Source organism: Gloeophyllum trabeum, assembly GCF_000344685.1.
Source record: "Gloeophyllum trabeum ATCC 11539 unplaced genomic scaffold GLOTRscaffold_00006, whole genome shotgun sequence".
In the NCBI taxonomy this organism is placed as follows: Eukaryota; Fungi; Basidiomycota; class Agaricomycetes; order Gloeophyllales; family Gloeophyllaceae; genus Gloeophyllum; species Gloeophyllum trabeum.
The window spans coordinates 77,945-105,798 of record NW_006920415.1 but is presented as its reverse complement, the minus strand read 5'-3'; the positions used below and the strand labels follow the sequence as shown (position 1 = coordinate 105,798).

Here is a 27,854-nt window from a genome sequence, read left to right as displayed (position 1 = left end):
ACCACGGCAGGCCTTAAGACTTTCCACTGCAAATAGTTCTGCAACTGACTTATCCCCCGAGGTGGAACACGCCACGTCCCATGCAAGTGTGCGTTCAAGCACCAGGCGTAACCATATGGGAACGCGAATTTAGCACTGCGCCACTTAGAAGACTGCCGTGACCAAGTGTGACGACACGCGTGTGGCCTACTCACCGCTTTCCGCCCACCACGCGCTGATCCATAAACTCTCTCCTCTCTCTCTCTTCACAGTTCTACTGTTCTATAACCCGCCAAAATGTCTTCGAAACGAAAGAACCCATCCGAATCACAGGACTATCGAGTTTCGAAAAGTCGCCGCCTGAAGGATACACCACCGCCACATTTGCATTGCAATTGTATATCGACCTTTTGCCCTGCCCGAAGCCCCACAAACAATAAGGACGATCTTTTGGATGATGTCGATCGCTATGAACCGGCGACTTTCCGGCAGATTGAGGTGAACCCTCAATTGTTTCAATGTCCTATTCGATTGAAACGGACTGTATTCCCAGACAACAACTGCGCCTGTGGACGATACCTCCCTTGACCATGACACGCGTCGAAAATTATGTATCTGCCGCCGCTTTCTGCTTGGAGCTTTGCTGCTGGCCTTCAAGCTCGTGTCCTTCGGACTCGTGGCGTTCCAACCACCTCCCAAACGTTTTATACGCAGCGAAACCATCCATCTCGCGTTCATGCTTGCCGTTCGGTACCTTACCAAGAAATGTCTCAGAGGGAGTAAGGAGTTCGAACCGTGCCAAGTTCTGCTGACTGCGTGCACTTCTTTGTGGATCGCATCGAAGATGGAGAAAATACCAGGGGAGGCTCTTACCCTCTCCGATATCATGACTCTGTATCCCTGTCTCAACACCAGGAAGGAGCTGGGATATACCCGACGGGACTTCCACGACATGGAATTAGACATCCTAACGACCCTGGACTTTCAAATTAGATATATCACCATACCCGAATGGGTCTCTGCTCTTATGGCCGCGCATAAGATAGGCAGCGATAGGATCAGAAGGCTAGCCGAATTTATTGGGTTTCTCGCGTACTTCCACGAAGAGGCGATTTATATTGCCCCCTCGGACATGGGACAGGGTGTACTGCTGCTAGCGTGCCTCATTCTAGGCCAGGAGATCCAGCTTTGCCCTGGCGCTATGGAGGCTGCCAACCGTACCCTGGATAAATTGAACGGTTGGTTTATACAAGAGGACTTCAAGATCCCAGAGGTCCTCTTCGTCGAAGAGAATTTCACGGAGATCATCTTCTTCTGCGACTTCATCAGCAGTGGGTACTCTCACCGCCACGCTCGGCCTCGCTCGCAAGCTCGTGACAAGATCCCGAGGGAGGAGAAATCCCCTTCCTACTGAACAAGGAGGCTCTAGTTCTGTGGCTTCGCTACTTGTCGATCTCAAGGCGGCCATGCACGGATACGAAAGATCGGTGCCACGGCCGTCACTTGGCTTTCCATCCCTTGTCTTAACATTTGAAGCGCACCGAACTATCTTTCCTCAGAGTCTACTCATATCCCTATCCACCAGACATGGGACGTCCAGTGATCTTTGGAGTCCCAGACGCCTTTCTCTTGTACCCACTCCCACTCCCACTACATCCGCTTCCTCTCGTTGACATACACCTGTCCGCACAATCCCCAGCCTCCAACCGCAACAGAAATTGGAACATTGCCACCGAGACCACCTATTATGGGATGGACTTCAAAGCCTCTAGGTGCTGGAAAGACACGACCATGCGGATACCAATGGAATGGTCTCTCAACCTTGCCCGATTCCGGATAGCGAATGGGCACTCATTATTACACGTCGCCATATCTGCGCCTTTGAAATCCTACTCGACTCCCCATTCCATCCCCCCATTCCATCCGCGGCTACACGTGTCTCTCCAATTCCGATGGTTACAGATCCTGCTTCCCACTGAACTCTCCTGCGATGCGGTGCTCGGACGTCCGAAAGCTTCGGAGTATTGCCCCCCCTTGCCATTCGGGCCATGCATACGCTGTTCATCGCCCAGACGACACAAACCTGCAAGTCGTGGCCGTCCTTGTCCCATTCAAAGCGTCTCGTTGTATATAGCGTCCCCGAGCTGTCTGAGCGTGCCCCATAATTCCCAGGATTGTACGAATAAATTAGAGGTTGCAGGTCATTACAGGGAGGTATATTCTATACAGAGGAAGCACTTGTACATATGTATTCGTTTTAGCATTAGGTTCCGCATCACTATCCAATCCATCCTCCTATCCTTCCATTCGTTATCATGTCAGGGCGCGGTTAACGCAGCTGAACGGGCTCGGGAAGGAACCGTCGCGGTACCCCTCGACGATGCTGTATATGCTGGAGTACAGCCCGGCGACCATGATGAACGCTCCAGCCTGCCATTGACGAGGTCAGTGAGCGCAGTTGAACGAGACAGACACGAGATGCGTACCAGAACGATGCAGCCCCAGAAGATGGTCTGGAGCTTCCGGCCGGTCGTGGTCCATCGCGTGCCGGGCGGGTTCAAGTGGAACCAGAAAATGCCGGAGATGCCGTAGGTGAACCAACTATACACGCGGATATTGAGGTTCATGGGCACCGAGGGTGATGTGGGGGGAGAACGTACCTCGCGAACAACGAACTGATGACACCGAGGAGGTCGTTGAAGAAGGGGATCCTGTGGAGGTGCCGAGCGTCAGTATCCAGCAACTGCAATTGACAGCGGCAAGGTGTGTACGCACACTTCCGCGATAATGAAGGCGAGCGCCCAGATAGCGAAGCATATCCCGATCCAACTGAGCCAGCCGGTCCTCGTATGGCTACTCATGTGCGGCGAGACACTCCCGTCGTTCATCCTGAACACTCTCACAAAAGCCTGCACGCATCCCGTCAGTACCGCCCTACATCATGGCATTGGGAGCGGTACGCACGAGCTTCGCGCAGACGTGCCCGTTGATGACGCCCGCGATGATGATCGTCGGCAGCGCGATCCCGTAGGCGACCTTGCGGAGCGTCCTCCCGGTGTTGCCCAGCGCGGGAGAGACGGTGTTAGCGCCCGTGAACGCGTAGACGACGATGCCGACGATGAGGTAGAGCGTCGTGTCGGCGATCTGCAGAGCGTAGAGGGCCTTTGGGAAGTCCTGGAGCAGCCTGGGTTAAAATAGGAAGAAAGGGATGCCACGGAAGGCAAGCGTACTCGAGGGTCTTTCATCTCGGAGATGAAGGTGAGGAAGGCGACGTGACCCGCATACGCAAATATCTAGCGCGTGAACTGTCTGTTAGGTTACTGAAGATTGGAAAAAATGGTGGTCAACTCACGATATCGGTCACGGCTAGGAATCCGTGGGCGAAGTTCAAGTGGCTGGTAACGCCAACACCACCCTGATGACCGATGAGGCCCACGCCAATCATTGTAATAAGCACCGCGGCTAGGGGGAAGATACGATGAGCATCGCCCCCAGTCGAAGAGAAGGGGATCCACCTACACATTATACTGATGAAACTCGCTACGCTCAGGTAGCTTATGCCATCCAACGTCCTCGGGATCGTCAACACGAAACCGAGGATCGCAGTCACTACTGCCCAGACGACTGAGCATGACGCGCCCGAGGTAACTGAGTGAAGATTAGCGTGTTATGTATTGTGATAGCCTCAGGACCACTACGGCCTGTACGCACTGGTGTCGAAGGCGATGAGCCCTGTTAACACGTGGCTTCCACAGATGAAGACTAGGAAGACGACCTGGGCTGTACCAAGGATCTCGCGCCAAACGGGTCCACCGAGGACCATGCCCGCATCGGCCATGTTGTGCACGTGCGGGTAGCGCAGCTTAAACTGGCCCATGGTGTATCCGGTCGCTGTCGCGATAGTGCCGAGGGACTGGATTTCGGGTTAGCTGAAATCGAACGGAGATGGCGGCGGGGGCTGCGTACGATTACGAGTATACACCCTGCAACCATGCCTAGGGAGTTGAAAACTGAGGGTATAGAGAGAATCTAAAACTGCGCGTGAGTGGCTTACACGGGAGATAGAGGGGCGAAAGGACGTACACCCAGGGAAACGGTTTCTGCTAACATCAAGGCAGCGGCTTTCCACCAGTGCATCGTGCGATACTTGACTGTGAACCACGCCAACCATGATTAGTACGCTCCTCACAACCGCGAGGCTCGGGAGGGAAGGGTAGGAGGAACGAATGGAGAATCCCAAGAGCACTGATTGCAGTAATCCTGGGTTACGCGGCACTCGATCCTCAGCATCCTTCCTTCCATTATAACACTCACTTTGTGCAGTCTCCTCATCTCCGTACACGTCAAACTCATTCGTGCGTACCCGTCCCATAGGCACGGGCTGCACCTCCGCGTCTGTGCGCGTCTTCCCGTTCATCTTGTCGTTGCTAGAGTCGACGGACTTTTCGTTCATCGAGCTGCCATGATCATTGAGCATCGTGTCTCCGCTGACCCTGCTGTTGGCTTGGTCCGGGTTGAAGTGGGGGTGAAGAGCACGACGGTCGGTGTCAGCCATCGCGATTATAAACACGAAACGCCTCGATCAATTCTCGTTCGAAGAGCGATCGAAGAGGGGAGAATTGATATGCGGAAAAGCGAAGCGTGTGGTTCGGAATTTCGGGGTGCAAAGAGGTCGCAGGAGTCGAGCGCTCAGGTCGGACGAGCAGCCATCGGCGCCTTATATCTGCGATGCATAGCAAATAATATGAAGTCATGCATCACCGAGCGAGGAGGAGTTGACCCGTAAGACGGCATCCAAGGACCGTGATTCGATGCCGGTGGGGCCGTGGCGTCACACGCGGCTTCTTCTCTGGTTTGTAGCACTTCTGAGAGAAAGTCAGCGTAACGTCGGGCGGAACTACGCGCTACCTCGCCTTTAAAATATTGGCGACGAGCAACTCGTTTGTCAAGAAATGACAGCCTCAGACCGTACACATCGGCCGAAACCAGAAGCCCCCGGGACGTACAGCCACCTCGCATGCGAGATCTTCCGTCGCGATTTTGAATCTGACGATGACTAAAATCGGCTTTTGTCATAGGCTGTTTGTCATGTCGGTATGCACGCATTTTCTCGTGGGTGAAGGAAAGTCTGTCACGTTTCTTTGTCTGAAAAAAGGAGCTGGTCTACTTGTAAACTCTGAGAAGTATTAATCGGAGGTTTAACGAAGATCTGTCATTTTCAGGCTGAGCAGCCCTTTCTCTCGGGAGAGCAATTGGGCAGCACGGCCAGGAGGATCCAAGTAAGAAATACCTTTCGCCTCTTTCAAGTCCGTGGGATCACCATGGTCTTCGCCGTTGTTCGATGCTGGATACACCGGGTTGTTCTTCATGTAAGCGACCTACCGAATTTCAAGCTCGGGAAATCTGTTGATCTCTATGAACACTTCAGAAGCTATATACATTCGGTACAATCGATTCACGGCAACGTACATTTCTACGCGATATTCTGAAGCTATTACAGGGAGCGTGAAAATGCGCCATGGTACGGTAGTCCTACGACAAAAGCAGTTCAAAGCTAATAAAAAAACGTTCAATATATGTACGAGAAGGAAAGGAAAGCGTGATGAGAGACTCTAAACAGACTGAGCAGGAATAGCGAAAAGCACTATGGACAACAATGCAACGACGAGGTGGAGCTTGGTGACCGCCACTGAGCTTGGACATACACTCCCCACGGACGGTTTCTTGTGGTAAGCCATTGCGTCCATGGAATGAACACATCTGACTCCGCTTGGATCATAAGCACACCGCCTAGCAGGAGGGCGCTTCAGTCAACACCTCGGACTCTTCTTTTATCACTGCAAAATATCGTCGTCAGCGATATCCAGAGCACTTTTTTTGCTGGGTACTTACTGTCGTCAACTGACTCCCAATCCTTGAGACGAAGATGGCCCTGCATTTTTGCTGTCCCGAGCTTTCCCTTCAGCGGGAGAAGCTTGTATTCCTCCAACGACAATGGGACTTCAGGGAGCGCGTCCCGGTCGCGCGTGTAGAAGACATACATATCGACCCAGAGGTATTTCAGATCGAACTTGTCCAGGATCCCAGCTCTTGGACACCAGGATGGCATCTGCCGGAAATGACGGTCGAGAACGACCATCACCTCTACGGCCTGTTCGGTCACGCCGAAGGGCGTCCGGCCCTCCCCGAGGAGAAATCTCGCCAGCATCAGCGACCCCATCGCCAGAACGGATGGGGTGTACGCTTGGAACTGGGGCAGAGCGGTCGCCGCCATGATGTACCGCGCGAGTCTGGCGTCGTCATCCAGGAGCAAATTCGCAAAGTTGGAATGCGGAAGGTGCAAGAGGCTTGCAAGCCATTGCTCGCAATTGGATTCCAAGCACTCAGCTCGTATGATGCTGAGCGTGTCATTGCCGATGATATCGGCCAACGGGACGTGCCCTAGTAGCGCGCGGATGCCAGCAGAGCCTGAGGGCGTGATAGAGGACATGGTGGGTGAACGGTAGGAGGCCAGGGTGTTACTGTCACACGCGAGTATCGACTTCAACGCGCTCATCACATGATCGAGTATCGCGCTTGATCAGGCGCGATTGGAATCCTCCAGAAACGCGGGGAGGACGCCTAGCATGTTTATGTTGCTTTCATGCGTGCTGCTTTCGTGCACCCATGCTATCCTTCGCGCTTGCCTTGCAGTTCCGTCGCGGTAACGCCACAAAGGACATACATTGACCACGGGATATTCAGAAAGCAGATCTCGACACAATTACAGCTTACATGGTCATAGTACACTACGGAGTAAATTCTACAGGATCAGAAGGAAGAATAAAATGAATCAGTTGAGAATGAACGAGAGGGACATTTTCTCTCCGGGACGCAGGGTGGCGGATGCTGCAGCGGATGCCGTGCACATTTGTACGAGGCTCACGGCGGCCTCTGCTACATCTGCAGGACGTGTCAGTATAGACTCCTCAAAGGAGATGCGAGGAGGCTGAGCGCACCCTGTGACGGATACACCAGGTCGATGTCTTCGTCCTCTTTCCACATGGTTTGGAGGCTCCTCTTCGTACCTCTGGTGGGAGCGCTGCTTTGCGGCCATTGCACTTGCTGAGGGGCGGTGGCAATCCCCTTGGAATGGCCCGTCTTCGATGATTCGTGATTCTCAACACCGCGCCCCGGTGCGGTGGCTTGGCCCTCGCCATTGTCGCCAACATATCCGTAGTCCATAAATGATGGCAGGTCATGGGTGATGCTCTCTCCCCTAGGTAGGGCGGAGAAGAGTTGTGGTAGGTCAAAGGAGGCGGTAGGGCTGCATTCGTTGAGGGGGTCCATCATGTAGGGCGGTATGCCGATGAGATAGGAGTTGTCCATGCTTTTGACGAACTATGGGTAGGATGGCAGATGTGGCAGGGACGACGACGCGATGGTGGAAAACAAGTTGAAAGTCCGCTGTGGCCACATTTTATACGCTTGGTGTCACATCACGGGACTCGCGTAATTTGCCACTGAAGTCGCTTGAACGGACGTGACCATTCCCTCGCTTGATGTATTGCTACACTCTATGGGAAGGATCATTTGGATACACTCTATATACGAAATCGAACCGGCAACTTACAAAAACATGGAGAGCGTCTACGAAACAGACACTAGGAAGACCTATGACTCCAGCCACACGTGGGGACTCCTGCATGCCACTTCGGCGCCATGCCTACGCTCGGTTCGAGCGACGCTTCGGTAAGTATCAACCGTTTATTTCAGTCCAGGAGAGGCTGATTCGACCTAGGTTAGACCAGCTGAGACTCCCAGCCAGCTTCCCACCACGGGTAGAGAGCGGCACTAGATATACCCGCTATGTGCGAGGCCAAGAGGACATAGGACGAATACTACAAGATGAAATCTCGGAGGACGACCTCGCGCAGGTAAGACCTCGCTTATCCGTCTCGCGCGCACCCACCGTCTCCTGTACCATGGCACAGTCGACAATCGGCACCCAGCGTCGTAGGACCCCTCCGAGTCCAACGCACACGCCCCGCACAGCTGCAACTAGATCGTTCAGCCCTTGCAGCCGTGAGGCCGGCAAGGAAGATATTCGTCGGTAGCCGCACCGAGACCAGGCTCCACGAAGGTCGTTCCAGTCCTTACGCCTAAGGAGACGACCATGCAGGCTTGCCAGCCTGCGACCTTGGGAGCTGTATCCGCGCGAAGAGCGATTGAAATGCCGTAGGAGACATCCAGTACTACTTCATGGAAGTAGACGGGGCGCAGAGATGGGGAAAGATGAGCTCGAAGCTCAAGCCGAGAGTAATCCTTCCCCACCGCCGAGCCCTCTACAGTCTGGATCTCCCTCTGCCACCGTCATCGGATCTCGCCCTCGTTCCCCTGCCAAAGATCAAGTCAGAAGTGCCGTTCCAGAATGCAAGACTGTGTTGCGCCAGTCCAAGGCACAGCCGGGCAAAGCTGAGGACAGACGTGCACAAGCGCGGCCGAATGGGCTGTGCAGGTCTCTTCGAGAACGTCTTCGCGTGGGTGGTGTGCCGCGCTGGTGGTATGAGGCAGGATACACGGGCGGGGATCCGGACGTAGTGTGCCCTGCCTTTCTGGAGCCAAGCGGATATGGAGACGCCGCTACTCGTGGCAGCTGAAACGCTCTGAAAACTCCTGCGAGCTTGTTGAGCCCTTGGACGCAGGGGTAAAGCCCGTCGACCCTCTTGATTTTGCTGCAACGCCTGTGAACCCGTTGAATTCCCGCTGCAAAGACCCCCAAACCGTTGGATGCCGCTGCGAAGCCTACAAATGTTAAGCCTATCAGCCCTTCGGATGCTGTCACAAAACACACCAGCGTCTTGCACGCGCTGACACAGATCCAGCCATGAGGCATCGAGCAGGCGTACAATATGCCTGACTTATAAACGAAGGAGGAAATAAGAATGAGTCTAGCTCGTGTACCATCCACGAATTAGGTCGTCGAGGGTATACGAGCTCATGCTGCATCCCGATTTCGCGCCCCGTTGTAAACGACCGAACCATCATCACTATCCACTTACGAAGCACGGATTTCACAGGCGAAAGAGTCTACCTATGCGACCGGATGGATGTGCCCCGTAATGGACTCTAATGATGACGCTGTTGTCTTGCCGCAGACTACAAGACCGACTAGACTCGCTCTGAGAGGAGAGCAAGAACTGCGATGCTGCCATCTGGGAGGACCGCGACTCGGCGATAGTCGACGTCTTCGACTTAGGCCGATGCTAGTCAGCACTGAAGTCGGCGAGAGGGTCCCGATGCCGATTGTTTTCTGGGAAGCTCGAGCGATCCCTCAACAGCCTTCGCGGTGAGTTCGAGAGGAAGCGCCGAAATTTCGTATTGCCGGCTTTCCCCGAGGCACTCCGCCTTTCGCCGGAAGTTGTCCTTCATCTCAACCTGCACGTCCACCACTATCGACACGTCGTCGAAGCTCTCTCCTTTGCCCATGCCTCGCTCAGCTAGCGGCCTGTATTGACCGCCATCGCACTGCTTTGATGCCCAATGCGATGGACATGTCGAAAACGTTCTAGGTATCAACATCAGCGGCTTGCTTCTTTCCACAATTGCGCCCCCGTCTCGGCAATCCACTGCACGCTTCCGCATACCGCATCGTACCTAATTGATATCGGTTGTGGAAGCCTTGTGCCAAGCACTTGCCTGTCCCTCTACTTCCACAAACGACGTCGCGGGTGTGTCAAGCCAGAGAGCCCTTTCCACGAAATGTGGCGACTGTAGATCATCCCTTGGTTAAAAATTTGTGCTTCACCTGGCGGTGTACTTGAGGCTTCTTGATAGACTTCGCCTTCGTAAAATCGGCCTTCGTCTGCAGCAAGACGCCTTAGATGCACACCCGAAAACTACGAGCTTGATCGCCCTTCGAATCCTGTCGAGCATCCTGTTGAGCACCTTCTACTGCGGGGGAGCAGGCATAAAAGAATGCCATCAAAGGAGAAGGACCGCTCCGTAGACCATGCAGGTAAGTCGCGCGGTTCCGGTGCTCCGGCCTTGCAACTCTTCATCTCTCTCAAAGCCCTCCTCTACTCTTCCGATCTGCCGCCCGTTCTGGCGCCGAAGACCGGCATTCTCAGCGGTGGCGGTATTCAGCTTCCTGCTCTCCAGGCATGGGGTTGCCATTTTCCTGGCTGGCTGAGTCAGAGCTTGATGTTTCCACAGCGAACAAAGGTGCTGTGGGAAACGGTGCCATCAAGGGGAGACCCCTTATCCAAGCCATTGTAGCAAAAGAGATCCCGGGAGCCTTGCTGTCGACGTGCCACTTGCTCTGTTGTGAAGTACGACCCGTTCCAGTCAATGCTGGCTCTTCGCCACTTCGGTCGAGATATCGCGGGCTGCTTCTCGACAGGCAAGACGTCTGGATGACTTGGATCTTCGGCTAGATAATGGTCATCATTATCGCGGTTATATCGTCAATACCGGATCGGTATAGGACCGCTGGAACAGGCTAGACGCCCTACTAGTTGGATGTAGCCCGTCTATCGCAGGTCCCCGTGCGAGCATGCGCAAAAATTGTCCCATTCCCTTTGAAATCAACCCAAGCTTGTGCGCTGGGCTGCCCATGCTCAATCCGGTACTGGCCCCTCCTGAGTCTTGTATACATGTCGTCGACGCTGATCCTATTTGCTAACCTGTCTGCCTCGTTATAACGATGCTATGTCCGGCCTGCATCGCTGTACGAAATTCCATCATCGACTGACTCTCGGAACTGCAGTCTCAGTAATCCCTGCGTTACTCACGGTTGGTATTCGAACCTTGACCTCCGCTCGATGAGGTGCGCGGGTCCTTGGGCACGTCCAGTGAGGCGCGACTCGCTGCTGCCCAGAAACTCACCCCTTATTGTGAGATCATGGACGAGCAGTCGCTGGTGTAGAGATACCTAAGTTGTCCGCTCAGTGACATCAACGGCTTGCAAGCCCTCCGCCGACTTCGAAATCATCACTTTCGACCGGAAACAAGCCATTTGCATTGGATCAGAGGTATACGGCCAACAGTACGTTGACGAAATCGACATTCTTCTGACCAGCCCCTAAGTGTGGTATGACATAACCTGCATCTGTGCCTGCGGAGCTTCCGCAGATACACGCAGGCTGTGTGATGTACTAACATGGGGCCCGCGCAGTAATCAGCGGCGTCCTTTGACCCCGTTTCCGCCCGTGCTAGCAAGTTGATCTTATGGGAATGCGCAAGCGCAGCGAAATTGCGTGCCTTGAAGAATAGTAAATTTCATTTAAGTGGAGGTGGATACGGTCCTCTCGTCAAGGTTTTTGCCTTCGACTTGACTTAGCCACTATCGGACTGACCAGGACCCGCATGGCAAGAGTGGGGAAGATGCGACAGCCTGATAACTCAGGCTGTAGGAAGAACATCCGATCAGCACCCGCCACAGAGCGTGGACACGGGTGCCTCCATAGAACGTGCTTCTATCGTTGAAATAATGGACTGGACGAGAATATGAGGAAAGATATGGTTGTGAGAGGCTTCTGAGAGGCAGACGCCTCGAGATGTGCCGAAGGTGAGTATCAAGATACTTAAACAGAGTTAATTGAGTTACCTCAGCTCCGAATGAGGATGTACGCTCCTGCCGCTCTCCTTGAGGCGCAACGCTCAGGTCGGGCTGTTCCATCCCTAAGGCCTCACCGGGTGGAACGACCCTGAGCGATGCTCTGAGTCTAAGTTAAAGCCATTCGGTGCCTTTCGTAGTCCTACAACGCCCCCGCACCTCGGCACGGATGCTCGGATTCTCATTGCACGGGAGGGTATCTTACATCTAAATATCGACTCTCGACAGCCAAGGTAACAGACTCTTCTTCCTTCTCACGTGGTCTCCTTGCATATCGCACAGAATTCACCCACTTGTACCCTGTCTCACCGGGTTAGTGCTGGCTATGCTTCATCAAGTTGTATCCTCACTGGCGACGGCAGTCGTGTTTATTCGGAACGTGGAGCTATACACGCAGTACAAAGCATAGGTAGGAGGTTACCAATAAGAATGCCTGTCGTCGTCATCATCTTCTTCGTCTGATGATTCGTCTCCAACTACATCCTCCTTGTCATGTTTCTGACACCCCCTGTCCGCACCATTAGGCTTCTCTGCCTCGAACTCTCCGATGTCCTTCTCAGCGTGGACCTCCGCCGGTGGTCGCAAAGTCACCATCTCTGCAGTCCTCTTTAATGACGCCCTGAGGTCCTCCGACCATTCTCGTACACCACGAACGTCAAGATTGGCCAGGCCGCAACCCTCAGACTTTCGCGACCGTAGAGCGGACACGAGTTTGTCTAGTAGCTCCCTTGTGTACAATTCGCAAGAGTCCTCTTCTAGCCTAAGGCATTTTAAGCGAGGAAAGAGCATGGTGCCCTCCCCGACGTTGTTCCCCTCAACCTTTGGCATATCGTCCGAGCCGTCAATGCCAGCTTTCTCAGGGTGTAGGGCATCGAGAAACTGATCGTCAGGGCCAGTAACCGAAAGTCTAGTCACATGGTTGCATTGTCCAAACCATTCCTTCCATTTTGCCGAGGTTATGTGAGCTCCAACTTGAAGATACTCCAAGTCTACTGCTGCTAAAGTGGGCAGTACGACTCCTAACATTTCTTCCGCATCCCTTGAGGGGTGTAAGGCGTATTGGGAGTCGAGTACGGACAGGAGAAATCGGGATGATTGCTCATCCATTGGTGATATAGTGCGCATGCCCCATCCAACGACATCCTGATAGGAATATCTCTGATTCCGACGCCCTTCCCTCTTTCCCTGCGTGAAAGCGAGCTTTGTCACGGATGTGGGAGGCACGATTGTGGACAACAGTGACATGATCGGCACCAACACTTGGGAGAGCTGGAGGGTGTTCTTCTGCTTAAAGTGTTCGTGAAGGGTGCAGTCTAGACTCTCCAAAATGATCTCAACGTCTGTTACAACTGGAAGCGATAGATTTGCCAAGATAATGGAGGTGACAAGAATAGTGCCTCGTAAGGACAGATGCTGAACATGGGCCATGTGGACTATGTCTTTCGGACTGTCCAGGAGTCGCCCATCTTCAAGCGAGCTGTATCGAAGGACGGCAGTAAGGGATAATTGCCGTAGATATGGAAGATCGCGGAGGACAGAGAGCAGTTGCAGAGGCGGGAAACGGCCTCCCGATATAGACAGAGACGTCAACGAGGGAAGGAGGAACTTCTGGTAGCTTTTGAAAGCGAAATACTGGACATCTAATCCTTGAAGCTGTGGAGCTCCTATTTTCGATATCCATGGCAGATATATATCATCTCTGTAGTGATGGTCTTTTTTCGACAGAGTAAGGAACTTCAGTTCAGGAAGGTCTTGGTCCTTCAACTTCATAAACCACTTGGGGTTGGTGTAGAACTCGGCGAATACATCTAAGGAACGGATGCGATTCAGATGACCCAGCGCCACCCTGAAAGCTTCGACTGCGCTTGGTTTATTGACGTGGAGTATTCCCATCATTGTCAGAGGTAAACGTTGGGACCTCTCCAGAGCTGCTCGCATGTGAGATGGATTCTTGGCGCCGATACGTGACCAGAGCAACGGAGTGTGTTGTACAACCTCTCTCCATTGATTAGATATGTGCGTGACTCCCAGTAGAAACCCTGGCGTAGAGGAAGCGCAGTCGGACCAGGCGATATTGATTACCTTGGAAAGTAATTCCGAAGGGAGCCGTGCCACAGGGAGAAGGCCATTGCGTCTACCCTTGAGCCTGCACAATTCCTGCTCGTACTTGGCAATCTGTCGATCCGTCTCCTCAAGTTTCTGGACTGTGGTTGGATTTAGCGAAATGATTCTGAATAAAGCATCCGCTCTGCGTGAACATGGTCAGTATTAGTACACGCACACAAACTAGAAAAAGGCAGCTACTACCGGTGTTCGTCGCTTGAGTGCTTCATAGCTTTTTGCAGTGTTCTTTTTTCAAACAGTTGCGTTGTAGATCCTACTGTCTGCAGGAAGTACCAAGTGCGTGGTGAGTATTGGTTGTGGTCAAACGTCGCGACATCGACAGGCTTGCCACAACTCATCAGTCGCGGTCACGTGAGCGTGTTGTGACACCGTGCATTGTCTGGGATTGTGCATGCTCCTGACTTCTGCCAATGTCACTGGAATCAGGCATCGGGCCTTGTAACAATGTAATGTGTGTTCTCTTATTGCCATAGTCCGGTACCTCTTCACGCAATATATACTGTAATGAAGGTATGTGGTGTGTCTGAAGTGCGAGTCTTCCGCTAATCTTTTGCACTGGCACTGATGCCTTTTCTATCACTATATATGAGGACGATTGGGGCCGGTGGCCTCCATGGCCATTGTCAACGCACCACACAACGAGGCTTTCCCATTAGTACGTAGACTGCACCTAACAGGGCAATGGGTTCGCTCAAGACTGACAACGTAACTCCACCGAGATCAAACTCCAGGGAGCATATGATCTGGCGACCCTGGTCAGTGGTCAGACGCAGTGATACACCATACACCACGGACGTCGGCACACCATACACAATAGGACTGCATTGTCTACGCATCAAGGAGACTTCCTTAGACTTCATATATACATCAATATAAGCCTAGCACTCAATTTTAACGTCTAACACGTATGGACATCTCGTCTGGCGCATAGCGCGTGGCGAGATAGCAACAGTACAATCCATCCGACTTGAACACCGTGCCCAAGAACCGGGCTGTCAACAACACCAAATCCCAGCATACCGAAGTCTTGGGCCACTCAGACCGCCTTACCCCCATGGGTATACAGTCCCTCGGGATCGTCCCCTGCGATGACCTTGTCATCTGCTGTACGGTCCGTGCCAGAGTCAGTCATTGCGACGACGTCTTGTCGCACGTGCACTTGCTGTAGGCGGATGTTGTTATTGATCGTGTCGGTCGTACCCGTGGCGCGGAAGCGAAGGGCGTTACTCTGGAGGAACCAAGAACGAGGTCAGGCGCAACTTCGAATAAGGGGAGTGAAGGCGGCGGAAGTGGGAAGTAGGGAGAGACGCGTACCTCGGTGTCAAAGTCGACGGGGGTGCCGTTAAGACTCTTCAGAGCCACGCGGGCGTTCAGCGTATCCAACAATGTCTAGCGTCGAAGTGAGCATGAGGAACTGAAAACTAGCAAAGATCACTCGCGTTCGTGTATATCCGCCCGATCGGATATGCAAACATTGCATATAGATTCGTGTTCCGATGCAAGAGGAATCCGAAGAGGTCACCTAAGGCGAAGATGGAAGTGAAGAAGCCCGTCTGCACAGCACCACGGATGAGGCGGTTAAGGATCGTGTTTGTCCGACGGATGCCCGTGCGCTGGCGGTATAAAGCGACGGATAACACAACTGTATTGTCGAGTGGGGGAGATTATTAATCAGGCGTGGGCGAACGCATGAGTTTGGGCACGATGATGAGTGAAGGGACGTAAGGGATTACATGTGTGATGTCGAGACGTACGTGTAATCGAGAGGTCGGCCGCAGTCTGGAACCCGAGCCAGAGGATGACAAGGGGCGCGAGAACCCCGAAGTTCACCACTCTGTCACGCCCGTCATGAGCAGGGTGGCAGACAGGGGGATCAAGGGTAAGACGTACTGTTGGATTATTCCCGATCGGACGCCGGCGATGACGCCAAAGACAAATCCAATGATGCTGAGTGTGCATATGATACCGGTGATGATCCAGCTTTTGGTGAGGCGGAGGACGCTGAGGCACAGGAATCAGCGTATGTCTCAGTGATGAGGAGCGAATGTACCGGTGCGCCAGGAAGAATTGCGTGATGATCGCCGCGCACGACGTGGCCACGGCCGTGAACGGGATCTCCCAGCTCACAGTGAGGATGACAGATGGGTTGTTAAAGTTGGTGACACTGCGAGGAGGGAATATTCACTATAGAAAAGTCGGAGTAAGTGCCGCGGACGAACCATATGTACCAGCCGTTATATACGGCTCTGAAAGCACAAAGGGGTTAATGACTGGACGACAGGGACCGTAACGACAACTTACACGGCAGAGTGAATTGTGTCCAGGATAAAAAGAGCGCCGACGACCAGCCTACGCGTGATGACGGTCAGTTAACAGCCACGACGAGGATGATCTCTGCTTACCGGACCCGCCAAGGGTCATTGAACGCTGTCGTTCAAACTCAGATCAGTGTATGAATGTGATTCAGAGGCTGTTTACTCACGCGTCGTATGGTATATTAGGAACTGCCAGGACACCAGGCCGTACAGGTAGGTGTTGACTATGCCGAGTCGTCTCAGCTGTCGGGCTCGTCCGCGGAAGCAAAATGAAACTTACAGAAAAGCCCCAGCAGGAGGATTCCTATCAACCGCACCCATTCGTCCATGTCAATCATCGTCGACATCATACGCGGGTTTTGCGCTCACCTATCGTAGTGTCAAACTCACCCATCCTGTACCAGTGGTAGCGAAAGAAAGGGAGCGTATGACGGAGATGTTCACATTAAAAAGTGGAACGTTCGGGGGCGGTTTACGTTGGCGATGGAAGTTGCTGGCCATGGATCTCGCAACTTGAGTTCTCTGGCCCGCAGGGCCGGCAGCTTCATTTTCGCGTAAACATACACAAGAAAGTAGATTCGGCCCTGGGCCTTGGTGCGTCCTCATGATTTGCGAGATTCCTCGTTTCCTACTCTGCCCGGATGGGGAACCAGAACCCGGAGCGGCGGAGGCAGTTTGATCGCCGTGGGCACGGAGGCAAATCCGAAATGGCCTCTCCGGCGACTCGGGTGGCTGAAATCTCCGGGTTCAATGTACACTAGTCCTCGCAGATGTCCATCGCAAAGGGCAGCGCCGATACAGCAGCGTTCAACAATGCTGAGGTCTGCTCGTGTACGCTGTCAGTGCGCGTGCACGCGCTCTCTGATGGCCCGAACGCTGCATGTCGCTACTCAGCACCGTCAGATTTCCTTGTCGCTTAGCGCGGGCTCCCGAAGCTCCAGTTGATGTTGCTCACGGTACGCATGGCCAGGCGCGTTCTTCAAGTCGCGTCGGGATACTCGGGATGTTCCTGGGCTGCAAACCTCTCTCGTACATACCCGTTTCTTCAAAGGTCCTAGACCGAGGGGCGTGTCAAGTAAACTTTGCACTAGTGTCTATAACTCGCTCATCATTCGCTCAATCACAAGCCGGAGTCCCCCGTTGTATCGGCATCTTCCATCTTCGATACCGACCTCCACGATCCTTTCGGACTCGTACGTACGATGAATATCGATGTGATACAGCGTTCTCATTTGTATTGCAATTGTATTCTCTTGTTCTCATCGGTCTGGATCGTTTGCATTGATAAGACGTGTAGTGGTCGCTGGGGACATTGCGATGAGCCTCACGCGTCGTAACTATGGTGAGTTCAGTCTTTACCTGCAATATTCACATTGAGCCGCCAGCTGCTCCACTTTGTCCTCGCTTTGGAGTCACTAATGACCGGTGATATGTATCGATTTGTGCACAGCGATGAAAACCCCATTTGGATACTTCTGACTCGTGCTTAGGCAGCCTCTCGACCGACGGTAGGATTTCCTGCGAGTCCTTTTCTTTAGTAGTCAGATTGGATGGGGAGAGCGCTCGTCGCTCCACTTCTTCGCTTTCGACGTCCGGAAGTGCTTGCAAACGCAATGTATCGAGTCCAGGGCGGACTCCAGTCCCCTAAGCTTGTTCGGATGCCTTGCACGCCGCGGTGAATCAGGTACGCATAGTGTTCGTTCTTCTGTGCATACGGACACTTCCTGCATCTTACCCTCTGCCCTTGAGCTAATTTCAGGATCATTGGATGCTCCAGGTACATCGTTGATGGCAAGGCAAGCACACTCGATGTTACCCGTTCGTCGATACCGGCAAGCATCACGGTGGATAATCAGCCCAGGGGTGACGTCAGAGTGCAGCCGGACAGTTGAAGTAAGTACTGGTATCAAGCTCTGACCCGCTGCATCCTGCGAGCGTCGTTGTCGATAGCAATACATGTGCGTGTTTTGTATGCCGTGGTGCGCAGACCCGGATTCGAACAATGTGCATCCCCTTCGTTTGCTTCTTGGGCGGACAGAGAGGTAGCTAGACTGCTGCGAACTTCATTCAAACAGGACACTATACTTTCGATCAGTGACTACAGTATGGCATAGACTCGGAATGCAAGTTTGACTGCGAGTCACTCGTCTTCATTTTCGTCGAACCACGGGTCGTCTTCCCAGACCTCCTCGCTGCTTTTAACCTCCTCATTCACCTCACACCCTTCCACAGCCTCCTGTTTGTAGTAAATGTCGGCAGGGGGTCGTAAGGTAAGCTTGTCCACCGTCTCCTGCAGGCACGCCACGTGCTGACTCGCCCAGTCCTCGACGCCTTGGATGTCGAGATGGGATAGACGCGGGATTCTGCCCGTCCTTTGCCTCGATCGCAGTGCGATCGACAATCTCTCTGCAAAGTCTCCATCATAGCTACCGGGCCCTTCTTCGAGTACGAGGTACCGCAGCGAGGGGAACAAGATATCCTCAGCGATATCGGCAGCTGGGGTGCTCACCTCGTCGGTGAGTGTATTAGAGTCATTGAAGTCTGCGTTTAGGGCATCGAGGAAGTCGTCATCAGCGCCGGTCACCCAGAGCCGGGTTACGTGTATCAGATGCCCAAATTCTAGATTCCAGTCTTCGGCGGTATCGCCAGACTCTAGTTGGAGATATTCAAGATTGACTGTGGCCAATGACTGTAGCAAGACATGTCTAGCATCTTGTAAGTTCTGCAGGGTGCCCTTCAAAGGCTGCTGCTGTCCAACGGCCACCGACACCAGCATTCTTGGGTTCCCCTCATCAGATGACGTTGTGGGTCTCGTATCCATCCACACAAGGTAATCGTCATGCTTGTATACCAGCTGTTCACGACTGTCCCTACCCGGCCTCCATGACTTAGACAAAGTGAGCTTCCTGCGACGATGGGAAGGCAATGCAGTATGGCACAGCGCGATGATTGGACCGAGGAGGTCGGAAACAAGGAATACTTCTGGCATGTAATCTCTGCAGTACCGTTCACACTCGAACCCATGGAGTGTGATCTGGACATCTGTGACGGCGGGGAACTCTAGCTGGGCGAGAAGGGAAGAACACTCCATGAGGGTCAGTCCGAGAGTTAGGGATCGTAAGCAAGGTATCCTCGTCTTGTCCTGATTGTGGTGGATTATCGGTGTCAGTGCAAGGTTGACGGGCAGGAAAATGGAATGCACTATTTTCAATGTCTTCAACTGCGGCAGATCCTCAAGGATAGCAATCATCAAAGGAACATCAATCCCTCTGGTCTCTTCTATTGACAACGATGTCAACGAAGGGAGAAGGAAATTGTGATATGACGAGAGACTGAAGCAGTGCACAGCCAGGTGCTGTAGATGGGGCAAACTGACTTGCGAAATCCAGCGCATATGAGTTTCGATGTTGTCACATCTTTCGCTCGATAAGACCAGGGACTGTAATGCAGGGAACAGGCACTTTCGAAGCCTCATCCCCAGCGGTGTTGGCTTCCACAGTTTTCCGTCCCGGAGCAGAACGTGGATGTCAAGCTCCTGGACACGATGGAGCTTTCTGAGCACTGTATAAAAAGCTTTGGTCGGGCCTGGATAAATTTCAGAGTTGACTCTGCCTGACACCTTCAGCGGCGCGCCTCTGGATCGCTCCAACATCGCTCGAACGTGTCGAGAGTTTTTCAAGCCCACCAACGACCAGAGGTACTGCGTCTGCAGCGCTGCTTCTCGCCAGTGGCTCCAGACATGAGTCATGTCGACCAAGAACGTTGGCTCGTATGAGGCACAGTCGTGCCAGGCTAAAGAGATGATTTTTGCGACCAGCTCCATTGGGAGTCGCGCAACAGGCATAAAACTGTTGCGCCTACGTTTAGTTTGAACTAACTGCTGCTCGAGTTCGGATATACGATTATCGAGAGCATGAACACATGCCATCGTCGCATCGTCCAGCTTGATCTGGCTGAATAGCTCCTCGGACCTGGGGAGAAGCGTGCATCAGTGGGATATTGCTGATACACCCCCGAAGTCTCCGTACCGATGCACCATCTCGCGCGGCGTAAAGGAGGGGAAGAAAACCATGATGGTCTGAGTTGAACGTTATCAAATCCTGTCAGAGGCAGGGACGTTCATCGTCTTGACTTCAGGTTCATTCTGCGTGGAGCTATTTGGCTCTATTTGGATAGCCAAAGATACGCGCCACTACAATTGGCACCTCTCATACTTAAACCTATACCAGATCCAATCGCTATTTAGGATGAGTACTCTACCATGGAAAAAGAACAAGCGTCGCTGGATATCCGCGTAGGCTTTCCCACCAGTGCTCTCTGGACTCCTGATTCATATAGCCCGGCAGGAGCGAAATGCGTGTCATGGAGATGAAGCTGAATCATGCCACAAAAGCAGAGCTCGAAGAGCGAGAACAGCTCATACGTGAGTGTGAGGAAGAGCTGGCGCGTCGCAAGCGCAGCCGCAACAGCCTCATGCCTGTCTCGCGACTCCCGACAGAGCTACTGCTGAAGATCATCGCGATCGCCTGGGGAGATTGCGCTTCCTCCAGGCCCATGTTCCTCCTCCATGTCTCCCATGTCTGCTGGCTCTGGCGTATGGTGGCGCTGGACACACCTGCACTCTGGGCACGCGTGGGACTAGCGAACCCCCGCCACGTCAAGCTGATGCTCAAGAGATCCAAGGGCGTGCCACTCACTGTCTGCGGGGAGGTCAAGACCTACGCATACTCAGGGAAGAGGGAGAGGGAAGCCTTTCTGGTCGCTCTACGGAAGCTACAGCGTATCCGCGAGCTGGATCTGCGCATTCTCGACCCGCCCCATGATGATGGCACACGTCCTCGCAAGCTCCGCAAGCAAGTACTTCACCAACTGGTCTCGCTTACAGTGGCAGACGAGACCTTCTACTCTGATAAAGTCTTCGCAACGTGGCTCCCGGAGCTCGACTGTCCGAGTCTGCAGCACCTCTCCGTATCCCGCTGGGCGATCACAAGGCGGGGCTATGGCAAGCTTCTGCGCCCCTCGCTGCTGTCCCTCTCTATGGACAGGGACCACATTGAATTTTCCGACCTTGTGGTGCTTCTAGAGAACTTGCCTCAGCTTCAGTCTCTTACACTCAAAGAGTGCTTCCAACGCCCCAGATCTGCGTTAACCCCGGTCCTCAGAGGTCCTACGAGAAAGGCGACTATGCGTCGCCTCGAATCCTTGGTCCTAGTCGACACCCTTCTCCACTGCTCTACATTATTTGTCCACCTCGACATCCCGGCCGCCATCAACATTGAAATGGTACTATCTTCGTTCACATGTAAGCATTCCTACTCCCATAACGGTCGTCGAGTGGACGAAGAAGTCCCGCTATCGGACGTCGTCGAGTCCATCACAACGCTGGCGCAGGGGGTATTCAATGAAAGCTCTCAGGTCAAGCTTGCTATCGCCGACAGGACCCGGGACATGTCCGACTACTACTCACATTACTCACGTGGTGTCGATGACGTCGATGCGCGCAGATGGCAGGACTACGTGGCTTGGGCCGCGGAGGGCCCCAGGATGCTGATATCTGTATTCAATGGCACCCATTCGTCAGAATATGGCGAGGCCGACTCCGGGGACGTCAAGGAGGCCCTGGTGCGGTCGCTCGCGGAGCCCGATCTGAAGTATTTGCAAGTGGATCCAACATCCGGGATGAAGGCAGGCCACTGGAAGCGACGATTTGGACACCTGGTCAATGTTACGAGGCTGTGGGTGGCACGGGCAGACCACGAGTTCCTCGACGCATTGTCGATCCAAGGGGCAGCGTCGCAGCAGGAAGGCATGGACCGGCCCGCGCCTTTGTTCCCTCGCCTCGAGTACCTCACCATCGAGGACATCTCTCCGCACGCGGGAGAAGACTTCCCAAGCCGGCTAGCCGTCGCGCTGGAATCGAGAGAACGCAAATTGGCGCACCTCGACATCCGCGGCGTGACCGGCTGGCCGAGCGAAGACGTGGCGCAATTGTCAGATATCGTCGTGAAGCTGACTATCGCACCTCCAGCAAATGCGATCAACACGCACGGGTACGAGTACGACGAAAAGACGCAGCTGTACGCCGAGGCTCCCCCCGATTCCTCCTGGAGTGAGGCAGAGCTGAGTGACAGGGAGGATGATGTCGACGAAAGAGACCTGTATTTAGAGGATTGATCGGGGAAGGCATGGCATGGCAGAGTATCCCTCGCTGTAAACATGTTCCTTTAGTTGAATTACGATGCCACCTTGTCTATGCACCCGCTCTCCTACACTACGTTAGCCGCCATGCATCGAACAGCCGGATCCAATTCGAAATGCGACGCTGGAAGAGGATTGACCGACAACCGGTCCGGCAGTCAAGTCGGATTCTGCGAGCCCCCCGTGCGTACATTTACTGGCCAAGGCCGCCATGATTCAAGGTCGTGGACGTCGATAGCCACCGTTATGACCGCACTTCCCCTGCCCTGGTGTGGGGAAGCAGACTAGCAGGGCGCGGCGACGGGGGCTGGTTGCGAGCGCGGAAGAGCAACTAACGGATTTCAGAATACAGCAGCGGGGACTGCCATCGATCCGTGTCCTCCGTCTTCGGAGCTCCTAGCCAGCCTGCGCGTCCCCGCCCCTGAACACGTCGAAGGCTGGGATTGGGGCTGCAGAATATCCGCAGGCGGGACCAGTGCCCGTGCGATGGGGGATAAGCACGCGCGCGGGATGGTCGCTGCAGGATCGCGCGGCGGGGATGAGAGGGCGTGTGGAGGAGGGAACACACATGGGAGCAGCGCCGTGCGTGTTCGCAGCAAGATGAGTGCGGGGCGCGCCCCTCCCTCCGCGAACAACCGACGAGGAACAGCATGCGCCGCACCCTCACGTGGTGTGCAGAGCCGCGGGGACTCGAGACGGGGTGTCGGGGCTCCATCGGGAGTCCGCAGGTGGGAGGTGGGAGTCGACGGACGAGAGGAGACGAGCGCGGAGAGACATGCGTAGCGACGACAGAGGTAGACGGGACGGACGGGACACGCGTCGGGCTGCGGGAGCTGCGAGACACAGTACGGATATAGCGTCGGAACCAAGCTGCGCACGGGGATGGAGATGCGCCCCCGCGGACGCAGAGACGCGAGCACCGCTCGAGACAAACGCAAATTCCGGGAATTCGGATTAGTGTCAGGCGCTGGAACGGGGCTGGCGCAGATACAGGCGGGGAGGCCCGTGCGCGGTGGCTGCACCGAGAGGAAGCGGCAGGACGAGCCCCAACCCGCGCTGGTGGTCGTAGCTGCCGCTTCCTCCGTGGGCTGACGGGACTCCACTGGACAACGGGCGCGGTGTGCACTGTCGAGTGGGATGCGAGGGGCGAGAGAAGGCCTCAACGCCGGTGCCTTCGGGAGCACGCAGCCCGGGGCTGATACGCACGGGTGTGCAGACGCAAGAACGTACTTCTCCCACACCCATCAGCTACTCCCCAGCGAGCAGCGTCGCGCTCGACACACTCACGATATAGAGGCTGTCGTTGGTGCTGTTTCCTCCTCGGGGGATGGAGACGGCCACAGGGGACACTCGCGGTGGAGGGGAGCGGACGAGCTCGAGATCGCGCGGACGGGGCCGTACCTAGATTGGTCGGGAGGGGCCCGTGCTGGCTCCGAGCGCACGGAGAACGGACCGGATGGGACCATAGAGTGGGATGCGAGTACTAGTAATGGAGAAGGGCGGACGGGAGGACGAGAAGGGTGCGAGGAGACGGACGCATGCGCATGAGCTGGCTGGATAGATAGTGGGGCCGGAGTGACCGAGAGAGGATGAGACGCGCCGAGGGGAAGGGGCTGGCGTCGAAATCTCGCATAGTCACTGGGCGAGGGGAAAGATTCGTATTGGGAGAGCGCGGAGGGATCCGGATGTCGTGGGGGTTGCGATGTCAGGAGGTCGTGTGTACGCCGGAGATGCATAGACATAGATGCGAGGGTCAGATACGCAGAACGGTCGGCAAGGCGCGTACACCGACGTATTGGGACGTCGACAACTGAATGGCAGTCCGGACGGGAAACGGAATACATGCATGGACAGCAACCACGAGGGTAGAAGGGACGGAACATCGAGTGAGATCACTAGACATAGATGCAGTAATCCATATGAAGGGAACCTAGAGTGTCAAGGGACAGATACAAAAGAGGGTGATGGACCCAGCCACAATTCGCACAACAGGAAGGGTTACCAGAGACGACGAACGGAGAACAACCCCTGAGAAACCACAGCATCTGTGGTAAAAAAAAAAGGAGAACAAGGAGGCGCAGGAGGTATAATGTCTATTGACCTGCGGAATGGGTAGACACAAGGCGAGAGAGACGAGGGAGACTGCGCGCCCCGCCACTGGGAGCCCGTGTTCCTTGTGGGAGTTACTATGTAGTTATTGGCGAGAGATTTCATTTTGACTGCTTCACAACTCTGGTCCCGACTCTGCCTGAAGAATCCGCGGTACGTTGCAGTGGTGATTGAGAGGAGCCGCGGTTTGCCCCTCGCTTTGACCGGAATCCTCGATTCAAGTTTTTCGCGAGCCGTGGAAGCTTGTAGGGCGGCACTTGGACATCTTCATCAAATTGGCTGTTTGCGGCGGTGTCAGGGGCGCGGCGTGTCTCATACCCTCGACACCGCTCCTCGTCCCGACGTTCAACGTTCAACGCTCGCGATGATCATGAAAGGCATTCGGTACCAACCTCCTACTCGCCCCGAATCCCCGCTGACACCCCCCCCCCCCAGCACCGGTACCCTCCTCGCCCTCCCGTTCACAGCCCTCGCCGGCGCCACCCAGCCCCTCGCCACCAACTCCACCGCCATCTGCTCCAGCCCGCCGTACGACAGCTGCGCGTTCTACCCCGCCTGCCTCGAGGCGCGCTTCCACTGCGGGCCCGCCGGCTACCCGCTGCACTACGGCCTGCGCTTCTGCACCCAGTTCTCTGCGCAACGCGGGCAGCTCACGCCCGCGGGCCAGAGGTGGATGCTCGCGACGATGCACTGCCTGCAGACCGCGCTCGTCCCGCTCGCGACGGGTGCAGTCGACATGAGCTGTGAAGAGCTGCAGGAGACGGCGTTCGACACGCACGCGGGGTGCTACATCGGGAGCGGGCTGTGTGCGCTGGGAGTGAAAGACTGGGAGGCCATCGTGGGGATCGTGGGCGTGAAGACGCTCGTGGGGAGCTGGGACGCGTGGAAGGAGACGGCGGCGGCGGCGGGGGACTGCGCCGAGTTTCTGGCGTGGGCGGAGGGCGCGCGGGTGAAGCGGGCTCTCGAGGATCTGTGAGTGCGATGTGCGATGTATGTATTTGGTCCCGTTCTGTGAGTTTATTGCGTTGATACGTCCGTGCATGCGCCTTGCCGACTGTTCTGCGTGTCTGACCCTCGCCTTGATGCCTGGCCACTCGGATCCCCGTCCGCCTGCCCAGCGTCCCTCTCCTCACACGCGTCCTTCTCTCGTTACTAGTACTCACATCCCACCTAACGTTCAGTGCCCGCGCGAGCCGTCCTCTCATTGCCGATGGGTCACTAGCCGCAGCCTCGTGCTCTACGCCACCACGTCCCCATCACGTTTGGCAGCGTGGGCGCGTCGACCGCGATGCTGGGGGTAAGTTGGCGGGTACTCGGGACGGTGCACGGACGGAGGACGCGCCTTTTCCCTCGCACACGCAGCACCCCACCAATCGGACGCGATGCGAGCGTCCATATCCCTCCGTCCTCCATATCCAGCTCGCCGCGTCGGGCTATCCTCGCCATGACCCGCTCCTCCTCCGGCTTCAGACATCATACATCATTCTCCGGAGCGCGCCGTCGCATCGGTACATGCGCCTCCCGGCCGCCTCGCATCCCTACCTGCGAACTCGGATCCCCTCTTCGGCGCCGTCGACGTCGGCATTCTTCTCCGTCCTGTACCCCGAAGTTGCCGTTCACGTCGCCGCTGGCATCCGCCCACCCCCTCCACCGTCTGTCAAGCCAGCTGATCTCTCCGTCTCCTAGCCCCCTTCATTGTCGCCCCGTCCACTATCCATCCCTCTCGCGGACAGTCCCGCCACCGTCCTTAATTGTCCTGCCGCCCCGCCGCCATCTCCCCGGCCTGAGCGGCAGCCTCATGCTCTACGCCACCCCGTCCCGGTCGCGCGGACGTCGAGCGCGGGCGCGGGCAGGGTGGTACGCACCATGCCATACCCCTTCCCATAGACGCGCCCGCTCGTCGTACGTACATCACCTCGTCTTCCGCGCAGTTTGCCACCAATAATGTTGGAGCACCAGGCATGTTCTCTTCGTCGCTCCCGAACGCCGTCCGGGGCATCTCCGTACCTTTCGGGGGCCCACGCTAGGTAGGTACCGCGTGCGCCTGATGCCCTGCAGCACCACTCCATATCTAACCACCCACCCACCCACCCGCCCAGCGTGCACGCGTGCCTCCTCCTCTCATTCCATCCGTTCAAATTGCTCCTCAGTTACCCGTCCCGTGCCCTGGCGTCTCCGCTCCTGTGCAGTCGATCTGCAACTGGTGAGTCGATGCGCCTGTGTCCGTGGCGCCCCTCCCTCTATCACCCGGGCCCCGCTCACTCGTCCCAAGGCGACTCTGCGCCTGAGACTGGCGCTCGCCGTGCCCACGCCTGTCCGCGCCCTTCGTCGCGTGCACGCGTGTCGCGGGCTGGTCATTCTCGAAGTAAATGCCTCACCATCCACCGCGGGCTTCTCCTCTCCGTCTCTATCCGCCCGAGGGGCTCCCAGGCCGCGCGGTGTTCTGTTCTCCCTCTTTCCCGCTCTGGGCATCGCCAGCCTCGCGCCAATGCCCGGCCGTCCGAGCAGATGGTCCGTCCCCGGGCCGGCTCTATTTCTCGGCACCAGGGCGCGCGGCCACGTCGTATCTTCCGGGCCGTGGTGCGTGGATTCAGGACAAGGACGACGACGCTTGATGTGCGCTGGCCCGCGGACAGGTATCAAGCACCAGTCGGCATAGGTATACCCTCCATCGCCGCTGCCGTGCCCCCTTCAAAGCGCGCTCCGCCGTGCATTCTCGTCTGCTGTACCTCGATGGCCGCTACGCATCTTCGCTGGCTTGTCGATTGCGCGTATGGGATTTGGCCACACTCTCAAGTGGTTCACCTCTGGCTCGAGCCGCTGACGCCCTACTTGCACTGCTTCTAGCACTACATGTATCATCCCACTCATCATACCACATCCGTGTCTGAATAGAAGGAGTTATTCTAGGGTGTCACGACAGCACAGGCGATTCTGGGAAATACAAGAGGGTGATTCGTGCTCGCGGCGGGATATCACTATGCGTCCTCGTCCTCGCTGTGTTATGATTTTCCCATGCTTATCTCATTCCATTTCCATTCCGAGCATTGCTATTGGACAGTACCTTTCTCCGAGTAGACCTTCCCATGGACGCTATCTTCTTCTCACACGTTATCTTCCTTGACTCACCTTCTACCAATGGGCGCCCTTGTATTTCTCATTTCTCTGAGTTACGTTCTCACAGGATGGCTTACGCGTCCTTTCTTATTGTTCTCTTCTTTGGGTATTAACCCCTATACCAGTTACTATATATACTGTAGGAAAACCCATGTATTCCTTAGTTCAACCTCCTGTTGAATACAGCGATTACCTGGACTCTTGACTTGACCGTTGGCATTGGCCCGGCCAGACCTACCTTTCAGTACGCTTACTGAGGTAGTGACGACATAACTGTTGGCACGTGGCCCAGTTATCTCAAGACAACTAGTTAGGACATCGCTTCCTAACACGCTGTCGCTGTCCCCGTCCGGAGGCCCAGCCGATGTGGCATCTCTGACAACGCGCCTCTCTCCAAGTGTCAGCTCCTCGTCATC

The 27,854-nt window shown here is 55.2% G+C and overlaps 11 protein-coding genes across 11 annotated transcripts; 4 read left to right on the top strand and 7 right to left on the bottom strand.

Annotated features, from left to right (window-relative positions):
- Nucleotides 1-823: 823 nt before the first annotated feature.
- Nucleotides 824-1,393, top strand: GLOTRDRAFT_128745 (uncharacterized protein; the record flags this gene model as incomplete). The annotated part of the gene is made up of 1 exon (XM_007867410.1): nt 824-1,393. The coding sequence occupies one exon, from the start codon at nt 824-826 to the stop codon at nt 1,391-1,393; it is 570 nt and encodes a 189-aa protein (XP_007865601.1).
- A 751-nt stretch (nt 1,394-2,144) lies between these two features.
- GLOTRDRAFT_60231 (uncharacterized protein) lies at nt 2,145-4,503 on the bottom strand. The gene is made up of 12 exons (XM_007867409.1): nt 4,294-4,503; nt 4,063-4,130; nt 3,946-4,008; nt 3,691-3,892; nt 3,499-3,627; nt 3,332-3,441; nt 3,210-3,272; nt 2,944-3,153; nt 2,755-2,888; nt 2,640-2,690; nt 2,466-2,580; nt 2,145-2,409 (listed from the first exon to the last, which is right to left on the bottom strand). The coding sequence occupies exons 1-12, from the start codon at nt 4,454-4,456 to the stop codon at nt 2,293-2,295; spliced, it is 1,425 nt and encodes a 474-aa protein (XP_007865600.1). The 5' UTR covers nt 4,457-4,503; the 3' UTR covers nt 2,145-2,292.
- A 632-nt stretch (nt 4,504-5,135) lies between these two features.
- Nucleotides 5,136-5,473, bottom strand: GLOTRDRAFT_99785 (uncharacterized protein). The gene is made up of 2 exons (XM_007867408.1): nt 5,408-5,473; nt 5,136-5,348 (listed from the first exon to the last, which is right to left on the bottom strand). Exon 2 carries the CDS (start codon nt 5,346-5,348, stop codon nt 5,178-5,180), a length of 171 nt encoding a protein of 56 aa, XP_007865599.1. The 5' UTR covers nt 5,408-5,473; the 3' UTR covers nt 5,136-5,177.
- A 1,338-nt stretch (nt 5,474-6,811) lies between these two features.
- GLOTRDRAFT_128742 (uncharacterized protein) lies at nt 6,812-7,347 on the bottom strand (the record flags this gene model as incomplete). The annotated part of the gene is made up of 2 exons (XM_007867407.1): nt 6,812-6,921; nt 6,978-7,347. 2 exons carry the CDS (start codon nt 7,345-7,347, stop codon nt 6,812-6,814), a joined length of 480 nt encoding a protein of 159 aa, XP_007865598.1.
- A 333-nt stretch (nt 7,348-7,680) lies between these two features.
- Nucleotides 7,681-8,618, top strand: GLOTRDRAFT_93138 (uncharacterized protein; the record flags this gene model as incomplete). Its single annotated transcript, XM_007867406.1, has 3 exons — nt 7,681-7,710; nt 7,770-7,895; nt 8,076-8,618. 3 exons carry the CDS (start codon nt 7,681-7,683, stop codon nt 8,616-8,618), a joined length of 699 nt encoding a protein of 232 aa, XP_007865597.1.
- A 3,374-nt stretch (nt 8,619-11,992) lies between these two features.
- Nucleotides 11,993-13,471, bottom strand: GLOTRDRAFT_128740 (uncharacterized protein; the record flags this gene model as incomplete). Its single annotated transcript, XM_007867405.1, has 1 exon — nt 11,993-13,471. The coding sequence occupies one exon, from the start codon at nt 13,469-13,471 to the stop codon at nt 11,993-11,995; it is 1,479 nt and encodes a 492-aa protein (XP_007865596.1).
- A 1,264-nt stretch (nt 13,472-14,735) lies between these two features.
- GLOTRDRAFT_105573 (uncharacterized protein) lies at nt 14,736-16,408 on the bottom strand (the record flags this gene model as incomplete). Its single annotated transcript, XM_007867404.1, has 12 exons — nt 14,736-14,927; nt 15,014-15,088; nt 15,139-15,341; nt 15,454-15,533; nt 15,590-15,700; nt 15,750-15,863; nt 15,919-15,945; nt 16,001-16,048; nt 16,102-16,126; nt 16,182-16,238; nt 16,295-16,318; nt 16,384-16,408. The coding sequence occupies 12 exons, from the start codon at nt 16,406-16,408 to the stop codon at nt 14,736-14,738; spliced, it is 981 nt and encodes a 326-aa protein (XP_007865595.1).
- A 1,746-nt stretch (nt 16,409-18,154) lies between these two features.
- Nucleotides 18,155-20,086, bottom strand: GLOTRDRAFT_128738 (uncharacterized protein; the record flags this gene model as incomplete). The annotated part of the gene is made up of 2 exons (XM_007867403.1): nt 18,155-19,985; nt 20,043-20,086. The coding sequence occupies 2 exons, from the start codon at nt 20,084-20,086 to the stop codon at nt 18,155-18,157; spliced, it is 1,875 nt and encodes a 624-aa protein (XP_007865594.1).
- A 281-nt stretch (nt 20,087-20,367) lies between these two features.
- Nucleotides 20,368-22,188, top strand: GLOTRDRAFT_128737 (uncharacterized protein; the record flags this gene model as incomplete). Its single annotated transcript, XM_007867402.1, has 1 exon — nt 20,368-22,188. One exon carries the CDS (start codon nt 20,368-20,370, stop codon nt 22,186-22,188), a length of 1,821 nt encoding a protein of 606 aa, XP_007865593.1.
- A 365-nt stretch (nt 22,189-22,553) lies between these two features.
- Nucleotides 22,554-23,954, bottom strand: GLOTRDRAFT_128736 (uncharacterized protein; the record flags this gene model as incomplete). The annotated part of the gene is made up of 3 exons (XM_007867401.1): nt 22,554-23,314; nt 23,419-23,441; nt 23,500-23,954. 3 exons carry the CDS (start codon nt 23,952-23,954, stop codon nt 22,554-22,556), a joined length of 1,239 nt encoding a protein of 412 aa, XP_007865592.1.
- Nucleotides 23,955-24,590: 636 nt separating this feature from the next.
- GLOTRDRAFT_110925 (uncharacterized protein) lies at nt 24,591-25,357 on the top strand. The gene is made up of 2 exons (XM_007867400.1): nt 24,591-24,705; nt 24,757-25,357. The coding sequence occupies exons 1-2, from the start codon at nt 24,686-24,688 to the stop codon at nt 25,295-25,297; spliced, it is 561 nt and encodes a 186-aa protein (XP_007865591.1). The 5' UTR covers nt 24,591-24,685; the 3' UTR covers nt 25,298-25,357.
- Nucleotides 25,358-27,854: the final 2,497 nt, after the last annotated feature.

Excerpts from the sequence above, each read along its gene's own strand:
- GLOTRDRAFT_110925 (XM_007867400.1), top strand. The coding sequence starts at position 24,686 with ATGATCATGAAAGGCATTCG. Across the intron at positions 24,706-24,756 it reads ATGATCATGAAAGGCATTCG|CACCGGTACCCTCCTCGCCC; the intron begins GTACCAACCTCC and ends CCCCCCCCCCAG.
- GLOTRDRAFT_60231 (XM_007867409.1), bottom strand. The coding sequence starts at position 4,456 with ATGCTCAATGATCATGGCAGCTCGATGAACGAAAAGTCCGTCGACTCT. Across the intron at positions 3,442-3,498 it reads GAGTTTCATCAGTATAATGT|CCGCGGTGCTTATTACAATG; the intron begins GTAGGTGGATCC and ends TCTTCCCCCTAG. Across the intron at positions 3,273-3,331 it reads TCCTAGCCGTGACCGATATC|ATATTTGCGTATGCGGGTCA; the intron begins GTGAGTTGACCA and ends TTCACGCGCTAG.
- GLOTRDRAFT_99785 (XM_007867408.1), bottom strand. The coding sequence starts at position 5,348 with ATGAAGAACAACCCGGTGTATCCAGCATCGAACAACGGCGAAGACCAT.